Source organism: Trachypithecus francoisi, unplaced genomic scaffold (genome assembly GCF_009764315.1).
Source record: "Trachypithecus francoisi isolate TF-2019V2 unplaced genomic scaffold, Tfra_2.0 Lachesis_group3, whole genome shotgun sequence".
Classification (NCBI taxonomy): domain Eukaryota; kingdom Metazoa; phylum Chordata; class Mammalia; order Primates; family Cercopithecidae; genus Trachypithecus; species Trachypithecus francoisi.
Window position 1 is genome coordinate 126076271 of NW_022681468.1, and position 21987 is coordinate 126098257.

At 38.5% G+C, this 21987-nt stretch overlaps 1 protein-coding gene across 6 annotated transcripts in view; it reads right to left on the bottom strand.

Moving 5' to 3' along the window:
- The window catches only part of USP3 (ubiquitin specific peptidase 3), a 90374-nt gene that overhangs the window by 22260 nt on the left and 46127 nt on the right, over positions 1-21987 (bottom strand). For all 6 annotated transcript variants that reach the window (XM_033189836.1, XM_033189831.1, XM_033189832.1 and 3 more), the window contains 5 exons: positions 16113-16196; positions 13055-13136; positions 11561-11643; positions 9786-9899; positions 6744-6857 (listed from right to left, as the gene is read on the bottom strand). In XM_033189836.1, the coding sequence (XP_033045727.1) occupies positions 6744-6857; positions 9786-9899; positions 11561-11643; positions 13055-13136; positions 16113-16196 (477 nt within the window). The remainder of the gene's footprint in view (positions 1-6743; positions 6858-9785; positions 9900-11560; positions 11644-13054; positions 13137-16112; positions 16197-21987) is intronic.

Genomic DNA, 21987 nt, shown 5'->3' on the forward strand with positions numbered 1-21987 from the left:
TATAACAATATATTCTTAGGTTACTTCTTACAGTATAGTCAGACAGGAAACTATATGAAATTCTTATACAAATATAGATCAATGACAGTGAACAGGAATGAAGGCAGACAAAATGAAACTGGTACAGGTGGAAGGTCTGGGAAGTTACTTGGATAAAATAAAGAAAGCATTGTTATATAAAGTACTTTTTTTTTTTTTTGAGACGGAGTCTCGCTCTGTCACCCAGGCTGGAGTGCAGTGGCCAGATCTCAGCTCACTGCAAGCTCCGCCTCCCAGGTTCACACCATTCTCCTGCCTCAGCCTCCCGAGTAGCTGGGACTACAGGCGCCCGCCACCTCGCCCGGCTAGTTTTTTGTATTTTTTTTTTTAGTAGAGACGGGGTTTCACTGGGTTAGCCAGGATGGTCTCGATCTCCTGACCTCGTGATCCGCCCGTCTCGGCCTCCCAAAGTGCTGGGATTACAGGCTTGAGCCACCGTGCCCGGCCTAAAGTACTTTTATAAAACTAAAATAAAAAAGACTTCTGTCTACATTTTGCCAACATGGAAGGTTCTCTTTAACCTAAATCATTAAGTTTTTCTGGTCTGAAGATTCAAAACTCCCACTACTCTTCCAGGCAGAAGAGTGCCTGTTTGTTTCCAGGCACAAACAAAATTTCTTCCAACCAGAGTTTGTCAATATATATTTTCCCCTTTTCCTGGAAATTATAAATTATGAAAACAATCTCCCTAAAAAAATTGAACTGTGGAACTTAAAGTTAGAAGTTACTCTGGCATTTCACTATAGCTTTTTCTAAACTATCTGGCAACTAAATATCAATATATATGTTCAAGTACTTCTTCTAAGGCTTATCAATAAAAATGTTAAAATTCAGCCAAAAGCATTCAAAGTTGGTAGTTCCTTTGTATATCTAAGGAGGTGCCTTAAACTTATTTAATACAATATCCATTATTTTCATGACTCAAAGATTAGTAGTTTAAGTTATAATATCTGAAATTCTATCACTTACAAAAAAATTTCCTTCTCTCCCCAAAATAACCTAATATCTAAGTCATAATTTTCCTAAAATGTATCATGAAAACCAGCACCTTATAGCTATACCAATTTGTATTTTCATCAAGTGAACACAAGCGCATCCCATTTTACAAAACAATGTGCCTCATGTACATTAATGTTATGTGTCCAAACATACCATGATTCTCTTATATCAAAATGCATTATTTTCTAGTGTTTTCTATACCATTACAAACACATCTTTAAACTACATGAGATCATGAAACACTCAGCTATTCTATAAAGGTAGGTTGTGAGTCTATTTCAACTTGTGAATTTTACCAGAGAACACTCCCTGCTGCTAAGACTGGAACTTTTTCTAATTATTTCTAAAGAGACATTTACAATTCTCTTTCTAAACATTTAAATGTATAACTTCACTGACTTATCTGAAAGCCTTAATAAATATTTTATTTAGTATGTTAAATTCAACAAACTTTAGTTATCTTTTCAATCATTTCCTAATTGTACAACTGGGCTTCAGAATTTACTCTGTGGTAAACTTCAGTTTCTCTTATTTTATAATCATGTTAAAGGAAACATCCTCACATTTGGGTGCTGTGTTTATGTTTTATATACGTATTTCGGCAATGTCACCCAAACAGCTGTTTGAGAATTAGTGAGGAAATGCATTTATGAAGAACCAACTAGTGTCTCTGTGACAGACCAGAAATACAGGAGAAAAGAAAACAGACGCAAGTAACTGTGGCTCCAATTTTTTTTGTTTTTTAGATGGAGTCTCGCTCTGTTGCCAGGCTGGAGTGCAATGGCGCCATCTTGGCTCACTGCAACCTCCGACGCCTTGGTTCAAGGGATTCTCCTGCCTCACTCAGCTCCCAAGTAGCTGGGATTACAGGCACGCACCACCACGCCCAGCTAATTTTTGTATTTTTAGTAAAGACGGGGTTTCACCATGTTGACCAGGATGGTCTCCATCTCCTGACCTCGTGATCCGCCTGCCTTGGCCTCCCAAAGTGCTGGGATTACAGGTGTGAGGCACCACACCCGGCCAACTGTGGCTCCAATTTTAACACTGTCCCTTCTCTCATTTGTCACGTCAGACAAAGATTACCCCCTTCTCCTAAATCTGTCATGAGGATGCTGTGAGAAATCACTTGGGGAGAGAGCACGCTGCAAACACAGAAAGCCTAAAAGGTCTTGAACCATCCATTCTGAACACTGCTGAGGCACAGTGTACAGGAACACACAGCAACTGTCTCTTCACAAGGTTTTGGCACAATGACTACAAACCAGATTTCCCCAAATCTTAAAGACAAATAAATGTTCCAATAAAAAATGATCAAGCCGGGTGTGGTGGCTCATGCCTGTAATCCCAGCACTTTGCTAGGCTGAGGCAGATGAATCACCTGAGGTCAGCAGTTTGAGACCAGCCTGGCCAACATGGCGAAACCCCGTCTACTAAAAAACACAAAAATTACCCGGGCATGGTGGTGCACGCCTGTAATTCCAATTACTCGGGAGGCTGAGGCAGAAGAATAACTTGAACCTGGGAGGCAGAGGTTGCAGTGAGCTGAGATTGTGGCACTGCACTCCAGCCCAGGCAACAGAGTGAGACTGTCTCAAAAACAAACAAAAAAATTAAATAAAATGTTACTTTGCACCTGCTTGAGTGTGAAAAGCAGATGTTCCAAATAAAGAAATTAACATCTCAGAATATAGACACATAAAAGGACTCATGTGATCCCACCACATACTTAACTGTGACATGCCTGCACATTACTGACTATTCTGTGTCTCCGCAGTGCCAGTATATAATCTGTATATATTGTATGTAGAAAGAGATATACATATGTATCATCTAAAATATCTAAGATACATTAGAATTTTAGGTTCTGCTCATATTTAAAATATCATTGACATTAAAAAAAGAATTCTAAAGTTGTTGTTTTGGCCAAAATATCTGCAAGTAAGTTAAACGTATTCCTACTCAGTATTTGGCAGCAATCATGACTGAGTTTCCTCAAAACAAAAACACCAGAAAACAAAATGACAAAAATGAACACAAATGAACTTGTGTTTACAAACACACACACTAATACAATAGCAAAATTCTTGACTACAAGAATGAAAATGGTTTAGATATAAAATATCAACAGAATAGTATTTTTAAAAATTTTTACAAATATCCCAAAAAGACTATTGTGAAATAAAACTTTAGTTAAAGTATCACACGTGGCCAGGCATGGTGGGTCATGACGGTAATCCCAGCACTGTGGGAGGCCAAGGCAGGTGGATCACGAAGTCAGGAGTTCGAGACCAGCCTGGCCAACATAGTGAAACCCCATCTCTATTAAAAATACAAAAAAATTAGCTAGGCACGGTGGTGCATGCCTGTAATCCCAGCTACTTGGGAGGCTGAGGCAGGAGAATCACTTGAACCCAGGAGGCAGAGATTGCAGTGAGCCCAGATCATGCCACTGCACTCCAGTCTGGGCTACAAAGAGGGACTCAAAAAAAAAAAAAAAAAAGCATCACATGCAAAGATCTTTTTTTGTCTACAAAAATCCTTTACATTGTCTATAAACCTGAAGAGCAAGCAAACATAAGAATTATGTTTCAATGCTTACGCATCATTTTAAAACATTAATTATAACAATAACTGATTAAAAAAATAAAGTTTCATCTTGGGAAGTCAAGGCAAATATATTAAATCAGACTGTACAGAAAGACCTGATTTGAATCATCAAGAGACTTTCCTGAGGAGTGTTAGCTTTAACCAGGACCCTAGACAAAGAGATAGGGACCACAAGGCAAATGCTGTAGGCAGAAGCACATGACATACAGAGAGAGCAAAGCAGCAAGACAGAGCTGTGTTAAGAAAAGCAAGGAGTGACAAAGTCAAGCAAAAAAGACTATCAAAATTACAGAAGCACATTTCCTTGAGCCCAGCACTTTCTCTCTTAGATACCTGCACGTGTATGTAAAAGACTGTAGCACTGTTTAGAACAGCAAAGACTAGAAACAGTCCATAGAGCCACTGGGAGGGACTTGGACACAAATGATGATAGAACTAGAAAATGGTCTGAGGAAGCTGTTTGTATACTAGTATGAATCATCTCAAAGGAGGGAAAAACATGATACATCACCAATTACGTTAAAAATTCCATAAACACACACACACACACACTTGCCTGGACATGTACACACAACATCTGAAAGGATACAGAAAACTCTAGTAACTATGGTTGCTTCCAGAAAACAGAATTAATGGCTAGGGAACAGAATAAAACATTCACTGCATATTCTTTTGTTACCTTTTGAATTCTGAACCACATGTTTTTGCCTATTTAAAAAAATACACTTTAAAGTATTTTTATGAAAAGCAAAAGGATAGAAAGAGCTGAACATACTGAGAAATCAAAAGAAGTGTGGTAAGTACATATGTATGTTGGAAAAGGTCAAAACTTCAAGAAAATTTTCCCTGCTAGGTAACTGGCTTTTAGTTTCAGTGGGGAAAAAATAATAGGCTTAATGATTTCTCTATCCAAAGCTGCTGATTACATTGAGGGTGTGTGTTTTGGGGGTGTGTGTATGTATATATATTTGTGTATTTAATAGATGAAAGATGTTTCTACTTCTACATGCATGTTTGTATTTCAGGGTCCTCATATTTCATCCCAAAGGATCAAGTTCGCTAGACACTGTCATGTGTTAACCAAGGAAAATGGGCTTTTTAAACCTAAAAAACATTCCTTTGGGATTAAAAATAAACATAAATCAAGATTCATGCACTTACACACAGGCATGTTATAAGAATCTTACCTGCATACCTCATAGAGTAAGAGCTGTAAAAAGCAAGCCCCATCTCCCTGCCTCACACCTGGGCACTGTGCAGTGACCCTGCACTAAAGCTTTGTCCATGATATAATCTCAAGATCTAGATCTGACCAAGAGAAAAATTGTTCTTTGATTATATAAAAATGGGGAACAATCTCAATTATTGCAGAACTAAGAGCAAGCCCAGCTAAGAATACCAAATTACCCTATTCTCATCAGCCATTAAAGAAATGGAAGAGTTCATGTATATCTGAAATCTTCCCCAGAGACTCCACGTGCTAAATTCCTCAGCCTGGTTTCCTTATTCCTTCATCAGTAGGAATATTCCAATATGAAAATGAAACAGCTAAAAACTAAATCATGCTCACAGTTGGGCTACATAAGCTAGAAAGGACAGAGATGTGGAAAGATGTACAGGAAAAGCAGATTTCTACTGTATAAAATATGATAATGTTTCTAAGCTTTCAAGAATGAGGGACCTTGGTCACCATGGGGATCAAGAAAACAGTATCAAATTAGTTAATGGGACTTGTTCAAGGTATGTGGGCAAATCATTGTCAACACGTCTATTATTCGCCAACTCCACAAACACCTGGACTCTAATTTTGGTCATTACCCTACTAGACGCATAAGCTTAAACAAGTTGCTTCTCCTCTCTGTCTCAGTTTTGTCTCCTCTAAAATGGGGGCAATATTTCCTGCCTTGACTGGAATTGTGTTCTTGCTTGTTTTTTAATGAAGACCAGATATAAAATACCCAGTGGGTGGCACACAGCAGGCATTCAATAAATGGAAACTATTATTATGTAATAATAAAACACAAAGACTAAACCTCTGTCAAGAGTCTACCAGGTGATTATGTTAGAATTTTTTTTTATTAGGTCCAGACCTGACTAGTGGTAACTTAACTGTCATTCCTACCTTTCATACTTAAGAGTCAAGACATTCTCAAATTCTTATGTCTTTCCTGAGAGGAGATTTAAATGGTATGATACATAAAAGGAGTTTCTTTCAAAACAAAGACTATGGTTAACTTTAGTTACGTCAGATCTTTAAGGCTAGACTTTTTAGCAAGGCAACAATTTAAAGTCCTTTGAAGTTAATTACCTTTTAAATATATCTCTATATTAACAATATATCTTTTTAGGCAATAGCGCAAGAAAGATAGCTAAGTTTACTACAGCATGGTTTTTTTTTTTTTTTTAAAAGGAGAAGGGATGTACATTAGGTGCCAAAATCGTAACCTGCAGTGCCTCAAAGCTGCCATCATCCGAATCCCTACAGGGATGACAGGCCTACAAGAAGAGGCAGGGGACTCCTCTGACAGCTAGGTGTACAGCAGAGGTATATTTTGCTCAAGCGAGGCGAGACAGAAAGCACGGGCACCACAGCAGCTCTCTGGCCACACCAGGATGTGGCACAGCCGCCTTCTAGAGAGTGTGTCCCAGGCCCTTGACAACAGCCTTCCCAGAGCTTCCAAACTCAGCTCCGAACAGTTCATATAATACCACGCACTTTTACTGATCATATTAATTTTTTTAGCTGGATTAACAAGACAGTGTGTAATTGTAATTATTCTACATTGTGAAAGGATTGAGGAAATTTTGTCCAGTATTTTTTCCTAGTGCACATAAGTTATTTATAAGGGCTTTATGTTTATAGCAACAAAATACCCCACCTCTTGTTAAAGACTTTTCTACAGTCTATTATTTAAATAAACACATTTGTTTACTCAGATGTATTCGATTTCTGCTCTTCTTAAAAAGAAAAAACACCAAACCAGTGTTAAGTATTTAGAGTATTTAGAATACAACCACTTCATTAGGAATTGTTTCAGCAACAGTATAGACACTAATATTAATGTTTTAAATACCTTTCTTTAAATAACACTTACCTAAAGTTTGGCATAATCTTCCAAACAACATAAAATAAGGACTCTGGGCTAAATGCAGTCTGGCTGCCTTGCCATAAAGCACAGAGTGTCTTTCTAAACTCTTCTACCAAAGACCTGCAAAAGAGGAAAGGACAGTGCCCTCAGATTAGTGAGAGGCTACAATTTCAACACAGCGTCCACTCGTCTAAAATGCATAATACATACAAAATGAACACTTAAAAAGGATTTGGTCTTTTCTGAAGAAAGTCTGAAAAATAAGTAAGAGCATCTCAAAAACCCATATAAGTAGCAGTAATTCTGACAAAGCTAATTTGTAACCATATGGTTAACTCTGAGTGTGCCAATGCACTGCCGTATTTCTACACTCTGAGTTAAACCATGCAAGCAAACAATACAGCACTGGGTGAGTTATAGGCCAAATTAGTTAAGAATGTACGTTTTCAAAATGCAAAACAAGCATTCAGCTCTCTTTCTCCCCCTCCTGCCTTGTCCTTCTTGCTACTCACTAGCACCCCCAGACTCCAGCCTGTGTCACAAACCTTCACCACTTGGCTCTCCACCAGTGACCCTCAACTCCAAAAGTCAGATTTTCTCATGACTATTTTTATGTAAACTTCTCCAGTTTCCAGCAAGAATTTTCTGCTGGAGGTCCTCTTGTCACTTTCACCTCTATGTGCACTGACCTGCTCCAGCATCTACTGCTCTCTGTACACCCTCCTATCACCCAATATCCACACTCTTCTTCTCGCATAGGAATAGAACTCTCATTTTTTTCCTGGGCATATAAACTCTCAAAATAAAAAACTGAGTGTGTCCAAATTCTGGGAAATGTCTTAAAAAGAAGAGTAGTCCTATATTAATCCTTTCCTTCTTCCTGCTAGGGATGGGGACGGAGTTGGGGAGCCCCAGCACCATGGTGGACTATGTGGATGGACAGGGCCTCCGGAGGTTGGTGGAACAGAAAGCCAGGAGGAGCCAGATGGCTTTGTCAAACTACCCTGGACAGACAGCCTCTGACTTTTATGTGAGGAAACAAACCATGGATGTTTAAGTCACTTAACTCTGGTTTTCTACACCTGTGGCTAAACTGATCCAACTCAACTTCAACTTCCATAGCTGTCAATATAAGCACCATATTTTTGGATACTTGATTGATATCTCAGAGAATCTCAGTATCTTCTTTCTCAACCCTCACGATCACGTAGGACCCTGGAATACAAATCATATTTTTGACTTCCTAGTACTTGAACCCTCTTCCTATGTTGGAGAATCCCCACTTTTAAGAGTTTGCCTCCCACTTCTGAAGCTAAACAGCCAGACACTTGCCTTCTCAGGCTCCCTCGCAGTCAGAGCACAGGTACATAGCCTGGGCTCTGCCCATCCGAAGCAGGAGTTAGTGACACAAAGAAGAAGGGACAGCACCAAATCCTCTCTGGTAGCAGTGGGGGAAAGAGCATCATCCGGAGTGCAGGGCAGCAGCATGGCCACGCCCGCCAGCACCCATCACCAGCAGTGCTGGTAACAGGAACTCTGCTGCTGCGCTGGGCACCAGAGGCAGTGGCGGCCTTACAGGACAGTTCTGTGGGGTGACTGTGACTGCGGTGCTGCTGCCTCGGACTCCAGACCTGATTTTTCACTCACCCATTATGATTAGTCACCAATATCCCTGCAGTAAATACCTTTTCTGCCTAAATCAGCCAAAGGCAATTTCTGCAGTCTGAAACTCAACCCTGCATGACACAAATATATCAAGTACTACTAATTCTTCTCTTAACTCGTACACATGTATTTTTTCTGCTGTTTCACTGCTGTCCCCTCTGACCTGATTACTGTAGAGTGCAAAGCCTCCTTGAAAGCAGGCACTTTCAACTCATCCTAGATGCTGCTCAATTCATCCTAGATGCTGCTGTGAAGGAAACTCCCTTCAAACACCACTTGCAGTGATGTCATTCCAGCCCTGCTCCACGCTTGGCTTTCTAGTTTCCCTGCACTGTGACTCTGGCCCTACTGACCATCATTCTGACATGTTGAGTCCTACTCTCCCTCAGCCACCAAGGCAGGACAGTGTCAAATCACAGGATGGTCCTTCAGAATGAGTGAGAATGGGAGTGTGTGGAAGTGGAGGGGCAGACAGAGAAAACATTAAATACATAAGGAGTATGAGCCACAGTCCTTCTGAAAAAAGAGCTGTAAAGTTAAGACACAAAAAATGTGCCCCCTACAATTGTCATAATGATAGATCTTCTGAACCACAAATAACGGAGGCCTACACCAAATGAGGATACAGGATTTGTTCTTAATGAGCACTTGTCCGTTTTTTCCCCCTCTCTGTATCAACCAAAAATTGACTTTATTCCCCCACAACTAATTTGTTGACTACAAATTAATTTCAGTATCCAAGACAGGATTACCTAACACTGTGAGACAAATCAGTTCACAGGGACTAATGAGATTCATCGTCGCCTACACGTAGAACTGCATTTCACATCTAGATGCCAATTCTCCAATGCCCAAATCTGTAGTCAATAAGCAGAATGCTAAATTTATCCCTCCTGGTAAATAAAAGAATCCCAACAAGTTTTTTTTGTTTTTTTTTTGAGATGGCATCTCACTCTGTCACCCAGGCTGGAGTGCAGTGGCGCAATCTCGGCTCACTGCAAGCTCTGCCTCTTGGGTTCAAGCAATTCTCCCACCTCAGCCTCCCGAGTAGCTGGGACTACAGGCGCCCACCACCACACCCAGCTAATTTTTGTATATTTAGTAGAGATGGGGTTTCACCATGTTGACCAGGCTAGTCTTGACTGACCTCAAGTGATCCACCCACCTCAGCCTCCCAAAGTGCTGGGATTACAGGTGTGAGCCACCATGCTGGGCCGGAATTCCAACAATTATTAAGACTGCCAGCTAGATACTTAAACACAATTTTTAGAAGATTTTTTTTTAAGGCATGTGCCTGTTAGCTCACATAATAGAATGGAAATCACCAGTGAGAGTAATTTGTTTTGTAACTCAAAGCCAAAAGGACATATTCTTGCAACTCACACATTGTTATCCCCTTGGCTCCTGGTGTGGTATGTCCGCCTTCCTGCTGTTTTCCCATTCCTTAACTCCACAGCGGGCAGTTCTTTGAAATAACAGCAAAACTGCTCAATGTTACTATTTTAAAAGGAAGGGAAAAATATTTTAAAAAGAAAAGAATAGGACTGTAAAGAAAGTTGATGAAGCCTACATACACATTTTGAAATTGCAATTTTTCAATTGTCTCATTTAAATTGTATTCAATGCAATCTCTTGCATTCAGTTTCTTCATTATGATTCTTCCTTCTAAGAAAATAGTATAGACAGATGACTTTGTAAAAAACAAAAACAAAAAACAAAGAACTGAAAACAAAATCCCTTTTCAAAAAAATCCCCAATTTTCCCTCCAGTTATAGGTAGTCACCATTTCTTTCTTTACAGTTGCTTGTTTCCAGGTATTCAATAATTTCCTCAAATAAAAACAAACCATGAAACTGACCATATTATTTTGATACACTGTACAGAATCATAAGGAGAATTCGGTAGTAACTATAATTTCCTCTTTGAGCAAGAAGAGGTAAGCTGAGAGGCAGTGCCTTCCAAGAGAGATCAAACATGCCTTCCGCTTCTTATCAGCAAACATGCCTTCCTTGGGAAGATCATTTATTCTGGCCTTTGATGTCTCATTAAAATCTAAAAGTATGCAACTTTCAAAATAATTTATTCTACAAAACTTAGATCAGCCTTGTTGACTATTTTATTTTTACTACTTGTCTCATATTTTGAAGACATCTCATCTTATGACCTTGATTAACCTATTTATGCCTAGTGTTCCATTATTGGAATGCTAAGCTTCTGGGAGTTATTTATATCTTACTGCTCAAGGTCATCACCAAGGTCTGATTTTTCATACAAAAAAATTGCAACCTCTGGCATAAATGGGTTAAGACTCAACTAATGACTGAAATAAGCTCTTTGAACAAGGTTCTCTGTAATCCAGGGTCTGCAAACTGTGGCCCACAGGCCAAATCTAGCCCTCCACCACGCAGCTCTTAAAGCGAGTTTTACATTTTTAAAGTGTTGCTTTATTTAATTAATTAATTTATTTATTTTGGAGGCAGAGTCTCACTTTGTCACCCAGGTTGGAGTGTAGTGGCACCATCTTGGCTCACTGCAACCTCCACCTCCTGGGTTCAAGTGATTCTCCTGCCTCAGCCTCCCAAGTAGCTGGGACTAGAGGCACACGCCACCACGCCCAGCTAATTTTTGTATTTTTAGTAGAGATGGGGTTTCACTATGTTGGCCAGGCTGGTCTAGAACTCCTGACTTCAGGTGATCTGCCCGCCTCAGCCTCCAAAAGTGCTGGGATTACAGGCATGAGCCACTGCATCTGGGCCTAAAGTGTTGTTTTAATAAAGGGCAGGGTGGTGGGGGAATATGTGAGGGAGACTGTAGCCTGAAATACTAAAATGTTTACTATCAGGCCTTTCACAGAAAAAGTTTGCTGATCTCAGTTCCAGCCTATTCAAAAAGCAACTGGAAATAACCGCAAACAACTATTCACTGCCGGACACTGCTGTTAAGTACGTTAAACAAATTACATTATTTAATCTTCCCAACTACCCCATGAGGTAGGAACTACTGTCCCCACTTTTACTGATGAGGAAACGAAGGCACAGGAAATTAAGGTATCTTGCCCCAAACCATATGACTAGAGTTAGTGGCAGACAAGATAGGAAGCCAGTGCTGTAGCTCTTAACCTTTAATGTCAGACGCTTAAGCTCTGACTGCAGCGTTACCTGAGTGACTGAAGGATGGCGTTCATGAAACACGTGTTCCCCAAATTCCGAAGGCCTGTGGCACAAATGGCAGTGGTGCTTCCCTGTAAGTGGTGCAAGAAGAGGCCATCAGTAATGCCAAGGGAAGGCCAACTGTTTCAAACATCAAAGCTAAGGCAAGGCCTCTGAAACTCTAGCACCAAGCCAATTTGGAATTGGTCCTTTTCTGTCCAACGAATATTTGAAACAAACTAGTTTCTGTATAAATGTCTGGATATTTTTAGAAGGCTGTTTCTGATCCTGGGGTTGTTCTAAATGGAAGTATCTTATTGAAAGCTTATGAGGAAATCACCATTAGTGAGTACCATGGAGTACACAATGCAAAAACCAGGAAATCCTTAAAATAACATTTAAGACTTAATGCCTTTTTAAGATTCTATAAAAACTAAGAGAAATGGAAAAATATAAATATATATGCCCCAAGTATTTTTGTCCCCAAACTTTTAACTCTAAGCCATATATAAATGACCAATACGCGTTTTCTTAACAATGGGATATTAATCTTAAAAAGCTGCCTGAGGCCAGGCACCTCACCCCTGTGATCCATCACTTTGGGAGGCTGAGGTGGGCGGATCACCTGAGGTCAGAAGTTCAAGACCGGCGTGGCCAACATGGGGAAACTCTGTCTCTACTAAAAATACAAAAAGGCCGGGTGTGGTGGCTCATGCCTGTAATCCTAGCACTGTGGGAGGCTGAGGTGGGTGGACTGCCTGAGCTCAGGAGTTCGAGACCAGCCTGGGCAACACGGTGAAACTCTGTCTCTACTAAAATAGAAAAAATTAGCCGGGCGTAGCGTGCACCCATAATCCCAGCTACTCGGGAGGTTGAGGCAGGAGAATTGCTTGAACCCAGGAGGCTGAGGTTGCAATGAGCCAAGATCACGCCACTGCACTCTAGCCTGGGTGACAGAGTGAGACTCCGTCTCAAAACAGAATATATAAAAATAAAAATACAAAAATTAGCCAGGCGCGGTGGCGTGCACCTGTAGTCCCACCTACTTGGGAGGCAGAGGCTGCGGCAGGAGAATCACTTGAACCTGGGAGGCGGAGTTTCCAGTGAACCAAGAATGCGCCACTGTACTCCAGCCTGGGCTACAGAGCAGGACTCTGTCTCAAAAAAAGGAAAAGCTGCCTGAACCTAAAGACTTAGTCTTAAAAACGAAGGCTGGGTTTTCTGAGGAGTAAGGAGTGTAAGCAGGTATTAAGAGTGAACTGTTTTCTAGGGCAGAGGAGCACAGCAGTAATGCTGATGGGAAGAAGGTGCTGACAGATGGACTCACTGGGGTCACAGCAATAATCGACAGTACAAGTGGCAAACATTGTGTAAAATATTCCAAATCCAAGACACACATTTATAAGAAAGTCTGTAACAGGTAACTTTACATGTTAGAGTTGTAACAAAACAGTGATTAAATCTCAACTAACTCTTACATTTGAATAAATTTTAATTACTTACATTTACTTTTAATAACTTGCTGTTTAGTGTTGAGTTTTCCAAAAGTTTTCTTTTCCTATGCCTGTCAGCTGTGAAAGCTGAGCTATTAAAACACAAACAGATAGTGAAAAAGTTATTAATATATGCATGCTACACCACAGGTCAAAGAATAAACTCCAGCTGCCCTCAAGACCTAGGGCATGGAGACCTCCCTGACTGCTTCGTCAGGCCCACTGGGGCCCACACATATTTGAAGTTAACTGAGGAACTCTACTTCCTTGGAAATCCCCACTGCTCCTCCAGCAGAGGTGGGCTGGATGCTGCTCCTTGGCAAAGCTGGCCAGAAGATGCAGCCCGTGGGACACTCCCCACCACCAATCTCACTGTCTGACCCACTGCGAAGCTTCACAGAGCAGAAGGCTCATTCCTCACAACAAAAGGAAAACCCTGGTCTGACACGACTGTTCTGAAATTTAACAGTAAGTCTCCATATGCTATTTCTTTCTTAATTTCGATATAAAGATGTCATGTTTTGCTCATTTGTCTTAATAGATGAGGATATGATCTGAGTTTGAGGAATGATAAATAAGTTACAGGAATATAGGCACATGTACATTCATTAGATGCAGCTATGCGCCAAAGGACATTCCAAAACACATCAGTGCAGAAATTCTGAATTAAAATCACTCAAAATTTTTCTTGATGTAAGAAATATTTTGCTTAAAATTTATCAGAAAGTTATTTCTATTTCCAAAAGGTCACTTTAAAATTTTTATATCTCAGGCAAATTAATCTAAAGGAAGTAAAAATTATGGTTAAACAACAGACTTTTAAGGCTGCCAATTCTTTCCCACCTTCTAAAAGTACCAAGTTAATCCAAAGTAAATACGTAATTATTTTTTCTTACAGAATTTCCACATGAATTATGTCTTTGAAACATGAGAACTTGTGACAGTTGCTTCAAACCTCAAAATATTCTTCAGAACTGTATGTTTCTCTCTCACAGTACTGGTAACTGCAAGATGAAGAGACCAATTCTATACGCTATAGTGTTCAATTATTCCTTCACAAATTCTGTGAAGTGGGGAAGGTAAACCACAAGCATAGTATATATGCTCTTTATGACAATGCCTAAGAGTTCATTTTCAGTTGTAACCTATATCAATAAGGCATTTCACCTTTTAAAAATGTAAGTTATTACATTTTATCCTCAATGACTCTCAAAATGCAGAATCTTCTAGATCCATGCTATCTAATATAGTAGCCACTCACTCCATGTGGCTATTTAAATTAATTAAACTTGAAGTTTAAAATTCAGTGTCTGAGTTGGCACTAGCCACTTTCCAAGTATGGCTAGTGTTACCATATTAGAGTGGATAGAGAACACTTCTGTCGCTGCAGAAAGTTCTGCTGGACAGTGCTGCTCCACAGGGCATGTGGAATAGTCAAAAGTTAAGTAAAACACAAATATGATCGTAGTTTCTAAATTCCACTACAGATTAAACCAATGTTTGCAAAACATAAAAATGAATCTAGGTAATGTTTTTCAACATAGGAAATGGACTGTAAGGTAGACTTTCACTGGGGTCAAGCAGACGTGTAGACAGGTGGTCTATGACACGTTTCATCTGATGAAGTGGTCAATGGAAATAAAAGATTTCCTAACTGTATAAATGCATGCAGGTTCCCAAATGCCCTCTTTTCCCTGTGACTTAGTTCTGATTAATTTATTTCAGACTGAGAGGGTAGTCTTTACCTAGAGAAAACCATAAGTGGCAGAAAAAATATTCTGGTAGCCACCTACTTCTGTAACAAATAACCAACTTACTAAGACCTTTACAATGACATCACCACACCAAAGAGTGATCTACACATACATTCCTTCAGGAATCTCAGACTTCATGTTTATTGTGAACAATTTCAGAGAAAATTACATATTTTGGATCTGTGTGTATCTGTCTCTAATCCTAGATAGGGCTCATCAAATTAGAAGAGAAGCACACTGAAAAAGGGCCAAAAGACGACAAACCAAAAAGTACTTAAACCTAAAGTACTTTAATTGGTTTAAAGAAATCATTATTCTTCCAGTATCGGCTTTATAATCTAGTTAGTCAATGAGACATACATGTCTGGTTTTAACAAACACTACTCAGTATTGCCCTCAAAGAAGTTAGGTGATTTCCTTTCAGTATGCAATTTTGAAACATTCTATGGGCTTTACACTTAAGTTTGCTAAGGCATTCCTGCTTTGTGCATGTTTTCACAATACCTTCTACACACCAACTGCCAAAATAAATTAGATGGCACTTAATGATTTGGTGTGATGTACACAGATTTCACTTGAGTCAGCAGTCATTCCACAGCCATGCTTCTATGCACTGTAGCTTCAAAGGGGATGGCTAGCTGGGTTTCTGTTTATTGCTTCAATCTCGGGTCCAGTGAGTTTTCTCTAACTAAGCTATTTGACTATATCAAGAAAAGTCTGTTCACATATAAATAGTTTCATTTCTTTATGATGACAAAGTATTCATAGCTCCTTGTTAATGTCAAGTGATATTTAACTGCCCCTAACAAGCAAGAAAAAGAAACTAGGATCCTGTGCTATTGCACAGATGCAAAGTGGACAATATGTTCATTAAACCTAATTTCTCTTAAAAATGATGCATAAATCATAGTGCTTCCTAGTAGACCTCACAATACATTTGACAAGGGTTTTCTATTATCAAAAGTAACTCTATGATGATTTCACCCCTTTTTCTGCCCTTTCCTTGTACCCTCAAAATTCCCCTTGCAAATAAATTGAGTAGCTTATAAATTGCTGGGTAATAATTTTACAACAGGTTCTTGGGAACTTAGATATGGTTTATGACAAATATTAAATAAAACAAATGCAGAGCTATGACCACTAACTATGGGCCAAGTTTTAGATATCCAAAGCCAAGGTTTATTTTATCAACATTTCAATCATATTATAAACATGAAGTTATAACACTCATCGACAAAAACCCCACTCAAAAATTCTAAAAAATACTTCAACCCTATTCTTAGACCCTTCTTTTTCCAAAGGCCTATTACTTACTTTTCCAAGTTCTGTAAGTGTTCTCTGACTTTCTGTACCAGTCCCAGCTTGGTGTCATTGACCACAAAATCATCACAGCGATAACTGCAAGGAAAATATTAATCAATGTGTGTAAAGAGCTTGAGGAAACCACAGTAATGAAATCACTAAAAGGCCTGGCTGCTGCCAAGATGATCACATGGCTCTGCAGGCAGTTACTGCTGGTGGTAAGTTTAAAGAGGACCTGGAATTCACAATGGAATGTTTTTCAAGAGTCTTTTTAAAAGCCACGTAGGCAATGAACATGAGCTTCTTTTCACGTTTTTTACTCAAAAGCGCTTCAATTCCTCCTTTGAAAATGAAATAAGCTGCTACACGTGTTACATTCTTTTTAGTGGTGCCTAATACATGGAAAATGAAATAAAAAGCACCGAGTCTTTCCATATAGCATTAAGCCTAAAGCTTTAAGGTAACACTTCCCAACCCAAATTAATGGGGAATTGGGGGGAGGAGAGATTTAAGTGAAAAGCAGGGAAAAGGTAATTAGCCTGTAGGGATATCTGAATAGAAAAACTAAAGTTAAAGCTGCACATTTTAAACAGAATGTAATTAAAAGAGATTGAATTCAGATGAGTTGAGAAGAATGATATTTCATTCTGAGGCACTACAAAACAAAAGTATAAAACAGTGGCTATATCATTCAGGCAATTGATAAGTGCTTTGAAGAAAAATATTTAAGCTATTTTTAAAAACCAACACTCTGTGTGTTTTACAAGACAATAAGCAAATAATGTAACAAATCACACATAATATAAACTTTAACTTGTACACATTAGCATTTAATTTTTTCCTGGGATAAGGCCAATTTTAACAAAAACAACTGACAAGCTGGCACTAAGATATTCTTTTGAATATGCAGCTTTGCATGAAGCCACTTGTTATTACTACCAAAGAATAATAAAAATAACACTGCCATTCTCAGCAAACAAAACTGTGAAAGCACAGCAATTAGTAAAAATTAGGTCATCTCTAGCAGAATCCCAAAAACATTTTATATCTGAAAACCATTTTATTAAAAAGAGACAGAAAGAAAGAGAGAGAAAGAGGTGGGGAAAAGTAATTTTAAAAGATTACACAAAAAAGCATGCTTGTGTCTTTTACTCAGAGAAATGAAAATTTTAAGTGGATGCTTTGAAAACTGTCACTACAATGTTATATATGTAATTATTTAACACATACTCTCATTAACTGACCACCCAGGCAGTCAATCAAGATTTCTCTAACATATTCTGAGTGTCTAAAGTCAGTTCCCAACAATTCCACAAATAGCAAAAGCAGTCTTTTATATCCTGGACCATTTTCTATTATCAAAGTACTACCAGCAGGAGAAAAAAATTCTTCACTGGTCTTATACCAACCACATAAAGAAATTAAATTAGTGCAAAGTTTTAATTTTTTGCTCCCTCTCAGCACAAATATTAAGAGGATAAGATCTACTTTGTCTGTAAATTTGGGCTTAAGGCATTTGGTACCTCTATAAACCTTAAGCATTCACTGAAGAAGGAAATTGTATCGTTACTCTACTCGAATTTCTGCTTACATTTTCATTTTATGTTTGTATAAATTCATGCATGTAGTTTGAATAAAACAACACTCAGTGTCCAAAACTCGAAATGCTAGCATTTATCTGGAAAGTGAAGTCTAAGAGCAAACTCAGATCGCTTTTTATGTATTTATAGGATGCCATTAATATCTAATTGAAAACTGAACCTCTAACTGCCACAAATAAGTGGTTGTTTAAACAAATAAATTATTTCAAAGTAAATTAAGTAACTGATTTATTTCTTTAAATTAAAGTAATCCTTTTTGGTATAACATGAAGTCAGCCTTGGATATAAAATTACATTTGTTAAAGTACAGACTCATTTACGGACTTGCTGTGTTCCTCCAGGCCAACTGGGTCCAGTTGCTTTGCCTCTCTACCCTTTCATCACCAGAGTAAGCTGATCTATACTCTAGAGCTGTGCAAATGTGGCTACGGCAACTGAGGAATACAATTTTAAGTTTTAAAACTTTTAATTAATATAAATTCTTAACTGAAGCAGTGTAAAATCTTTTACAGTTAAGCACAATGTTATAGTTTGGTAGAACTGTATTCTGCTTTTATTATTAAATTGTGCAAGATATATGGCAGTGCACAGTTGGGTAAATGTGTTATTTCTAGCATTACACAAAAGCATATCACCAATCTACAACTGACAGAATGAGTCAGTTCAAATGATTTTTCTATGCAACAATGTAGCACTGTAATGGGTTTATTTGAACATTTTATGCAGATACCATAAGTTACAGTGACACTTATGTAAATCATAATTGGCAATTAAATTAAAATACTTATTTTAATTATTTTATAATTAAATTTTTCTAGCTTAAAAATAGAAAAATTTTTACTTTCAAGTGAAGGCATACCACTGAGGAAGAATCAAATGAAAAGAAAACAGACTCAACAAGGTATGTCACAAATTTTACAAAGAATGGCAATTGCAATTTGCTGCAGCAGAGCAAAATTAAAAAGCTGCTGTGTAAAAAGTTTTAAGATAACAGACAACAGTTAAGAGATATTTTCAGCAAATGCATTTCAATTTAATACAAAATGGCTTCAGTTAAAAAAATAATCAATAAAATTAGTCACAATCAGTGAAATCAGAATTAAATGTAAAACAAAAAAATTCCTGAAGATTTTACAGAACTTGAGCTTGTAAGCGACCAGCTAGAAAACAGCTTGGATTCTTTTTTTCTTTATTTTTTAAAAATACAGCTGGGGTATCCTGTTTCCCAGGCTGGTCTCAAACTCCTGGCCTCAAGCAATCCTCCCACCTCAGCCTCCCACAGTGCTGGGATTACAGGTGTGAGCCACCGCGCCTGACTAGTTCAGATTCTTGTTCAATGTAGAAAACAATTTTAAGATGGTGAGATGAAAAATTAAATTATTTCAGTTAAGGAAATTGTATTTTTAAATTATGAGGAAAAAAGCTAAAAAGGTATTTTACAGAAAGTGAAAAATCTTTGAGACATCAAGCAACTGTCAGTGAATAAAAAGGCCCTTCTAACAATATTAAAGATCAATTAAGTCAGCATTTGAAAAGTTACAAGTATTTTTAGCTTTAGATGAATTTTAGAAGAGATAATGCCCAATTAATACTATAGGTATATCTGTCTCAAATGACCTTCAAATTTACAGAGAAATGTCTTCATCTATTTGCAATCTTAAATTTAAAAACTGATCTTATGTTGTAGATATTTTTGAATTCTCTACATCTGTAACTTTCAGCTAGATATAAAAAAGTCAGTTTCTAGCAACACAATGTTCAAACATCTGTATTTGTTGGATTTATTTCTCTTATTACTTTGTTCTGCTGTGTGAAACACAATGCAAATATTTGTGCCCTGAGGCAGATTGTATCATGGAGGCAGCTATTAAAATTGTTCAGACCGGGCATGGTGGCTTATGCCTGTAATCCCAATACTTTGGGAGGCCGAGCCGGGTGGATCACAAGGTCAAGAGATCAAGACCATTCTGGCCAACATGGTGAAACCCCATCTCTTGTAAAAATACAAAAATTAGCTAGGCGTGGTGGCACATGCCTGTAGTTCCAGCTACTCAGGAGTCTGAGGCAGGAAAATGGCTTGAACCTGGGAGGCGGAGGTTGCAGTGAGCTGAGATCGCGCCACTGCACTCCAGCACACTTCAGTCTGGCGAAAGGGCTAGACTCTGTCTCAAAAAGACCCCAAAATTGTTCAGTACATATGCACAAATGCTCTAAATCATCATCAGTTTATGGAACTGTTAAAAGAAATAGAAGACACGCCGGGCGCGGTGGCTCAAGCCTGTAATCCCAGCACTTTGGGAGGCCGAGACGGGTGGATCACGAGGTCAGGAGATCGAGACCATTCTGGCTAACACAGTGAAACCCCGTCTCTACTAAAAAATACAAAAAACTAGCCGGGTGAGGTGGCGGGCGCCTGTAGTCCCAGCTACTTGGGAGGCTGAGGCACGAGAATGGCGTGAACCCGGGAGGCGTAGCTTGCAGTGAGCTGAGATCCGGCCACTGCACTCCAGCCCGGGCGACGGAGTGAGACTCCGTCTCAAAAAAAAAAAAAAAAAAAAAAGAAGTAGAAGACAATGAATTTAATGACCACATTATTAGCTACTGTTGGTTGCTTGAGTCAAGGAAGAGTTTTGCAAAGATTTACAATTCTGGTAACTCTAATTCAGATTTTCTTGAAACAAAAGAAATGCTTGTCAATATTCAACAATCAAAGAGTAAACCAGGAATAGATTTTTAGAAATCTCAGTGTGATTTACACTGTTACTCCTATATCACAATGCATATCAACTAGCTAGATTTGAAGACCCAAGGAGAGAAAAAGCTTATTTATGACCTAGCTAGACAAGTACAAGAATTTGTGTTAAAACTGAAGCTTTTTATAAGACAAATCAATGATTGTACACATTTTTCAACATGAATTAACATGCAGCAGCACAGCACTGTGTGAAGTGGCTGCAAAACCTATGGAAAAAAATACAACAAATGCTTTGTTGATATGCATAAACTTAGTTGATTTTCAATTTATATGATGCCCCTTTGAATTTCATGTTGATAATAATAAGTTTTCACAAGTGTTAGTGGACTTACTTAACCTGCATGGATATTTTGACAGTGCTGCACTTCTGAGTCAAATCAATTATTCTGAAGAGTAATTTCTGTCAATATAGATACAAATGTTGGAGAAAAATGATTTGTTTGGTACTCCATTTATTGGAAAACAATGTTTGAAACAGTGTGAATCTACTTTTTTAACTGCAATTTTTATGAATCTAAATACAGATCAAATATTTTTTATGAAAATTTCACGAGTTGAGATGTACTTAAAATGTAAAATACACAAAGGATTTCAAGGATTTCACATAAAAAAGTGCAAACTATCTCTAATAATTTTATATTGATTACATGTTGACATAGTATTTCTGATATACTAGGTTAAAAAATATACAATCAAAAATAATTTCACCTGTTTCTTTTTGCTTTTTTTTTAATATGGCTACTAAAAAGTTCAAAATTACATATGTGACTTGCATTCGTTCTCTTTTATATAGCACTGCTAATGCAGGGAATCTAAGATACTACCTGCTCCAAAATTCTATAATACTAGCATAAAGAGGTAAGAAATTAACTTTATTGAACTATAAGAACTCAATTTTATAGTCGGGCATGGTGGCATGTGCCTATAATCCCAGCTACTCAGGAGGTTGAGGCATGAGAGTTGCCTGAACCCGGGAGACAGATGTTGCAGTGAGCAGAGATCATGCCACTACACTGGACAACAGAGTCAGACGTCAGACTTATCTCAAAAAAAGAAAGGAAGAAAAAAGAACTCAATTTTAGGCCAGTCGGGGCAACAAAGCAAGACTCCATCCCCATGAAAATTAAAAAATAAAAAATTCACTGGGCAAAGTGGCTCATGCCTGTAATTCCAGCACTTTGGGAGGCCAAGGTGGGTGGATCACCTGAGGTCAGGAGTTCAAGACCAGCCTGGCCAACATGATGAAATCCTGTTTCTACTAAAAAATACAAAAATTAGCCAGGAGTTGTAGTGTGCGCCTGTAATCCCAGCTACTCAGGAAGCTAAGGCAAGAGAATCGCTTGAACCCAGGAGGCGGAGGTTGCTTGCGGTGAGCCGAGATTGTGCCACTGCACTCCAGCCTGGGCAACAGAGTGAGACTCCGTCCCAAAAAGGCAAAACAAAGCAAAAATAAAATAATAAATAAATAAATAGCCAAGCATGATGGTGTGCACCTGTAGTCCCTCCCAGCTACTTGGGAGGCTGAGGTGGG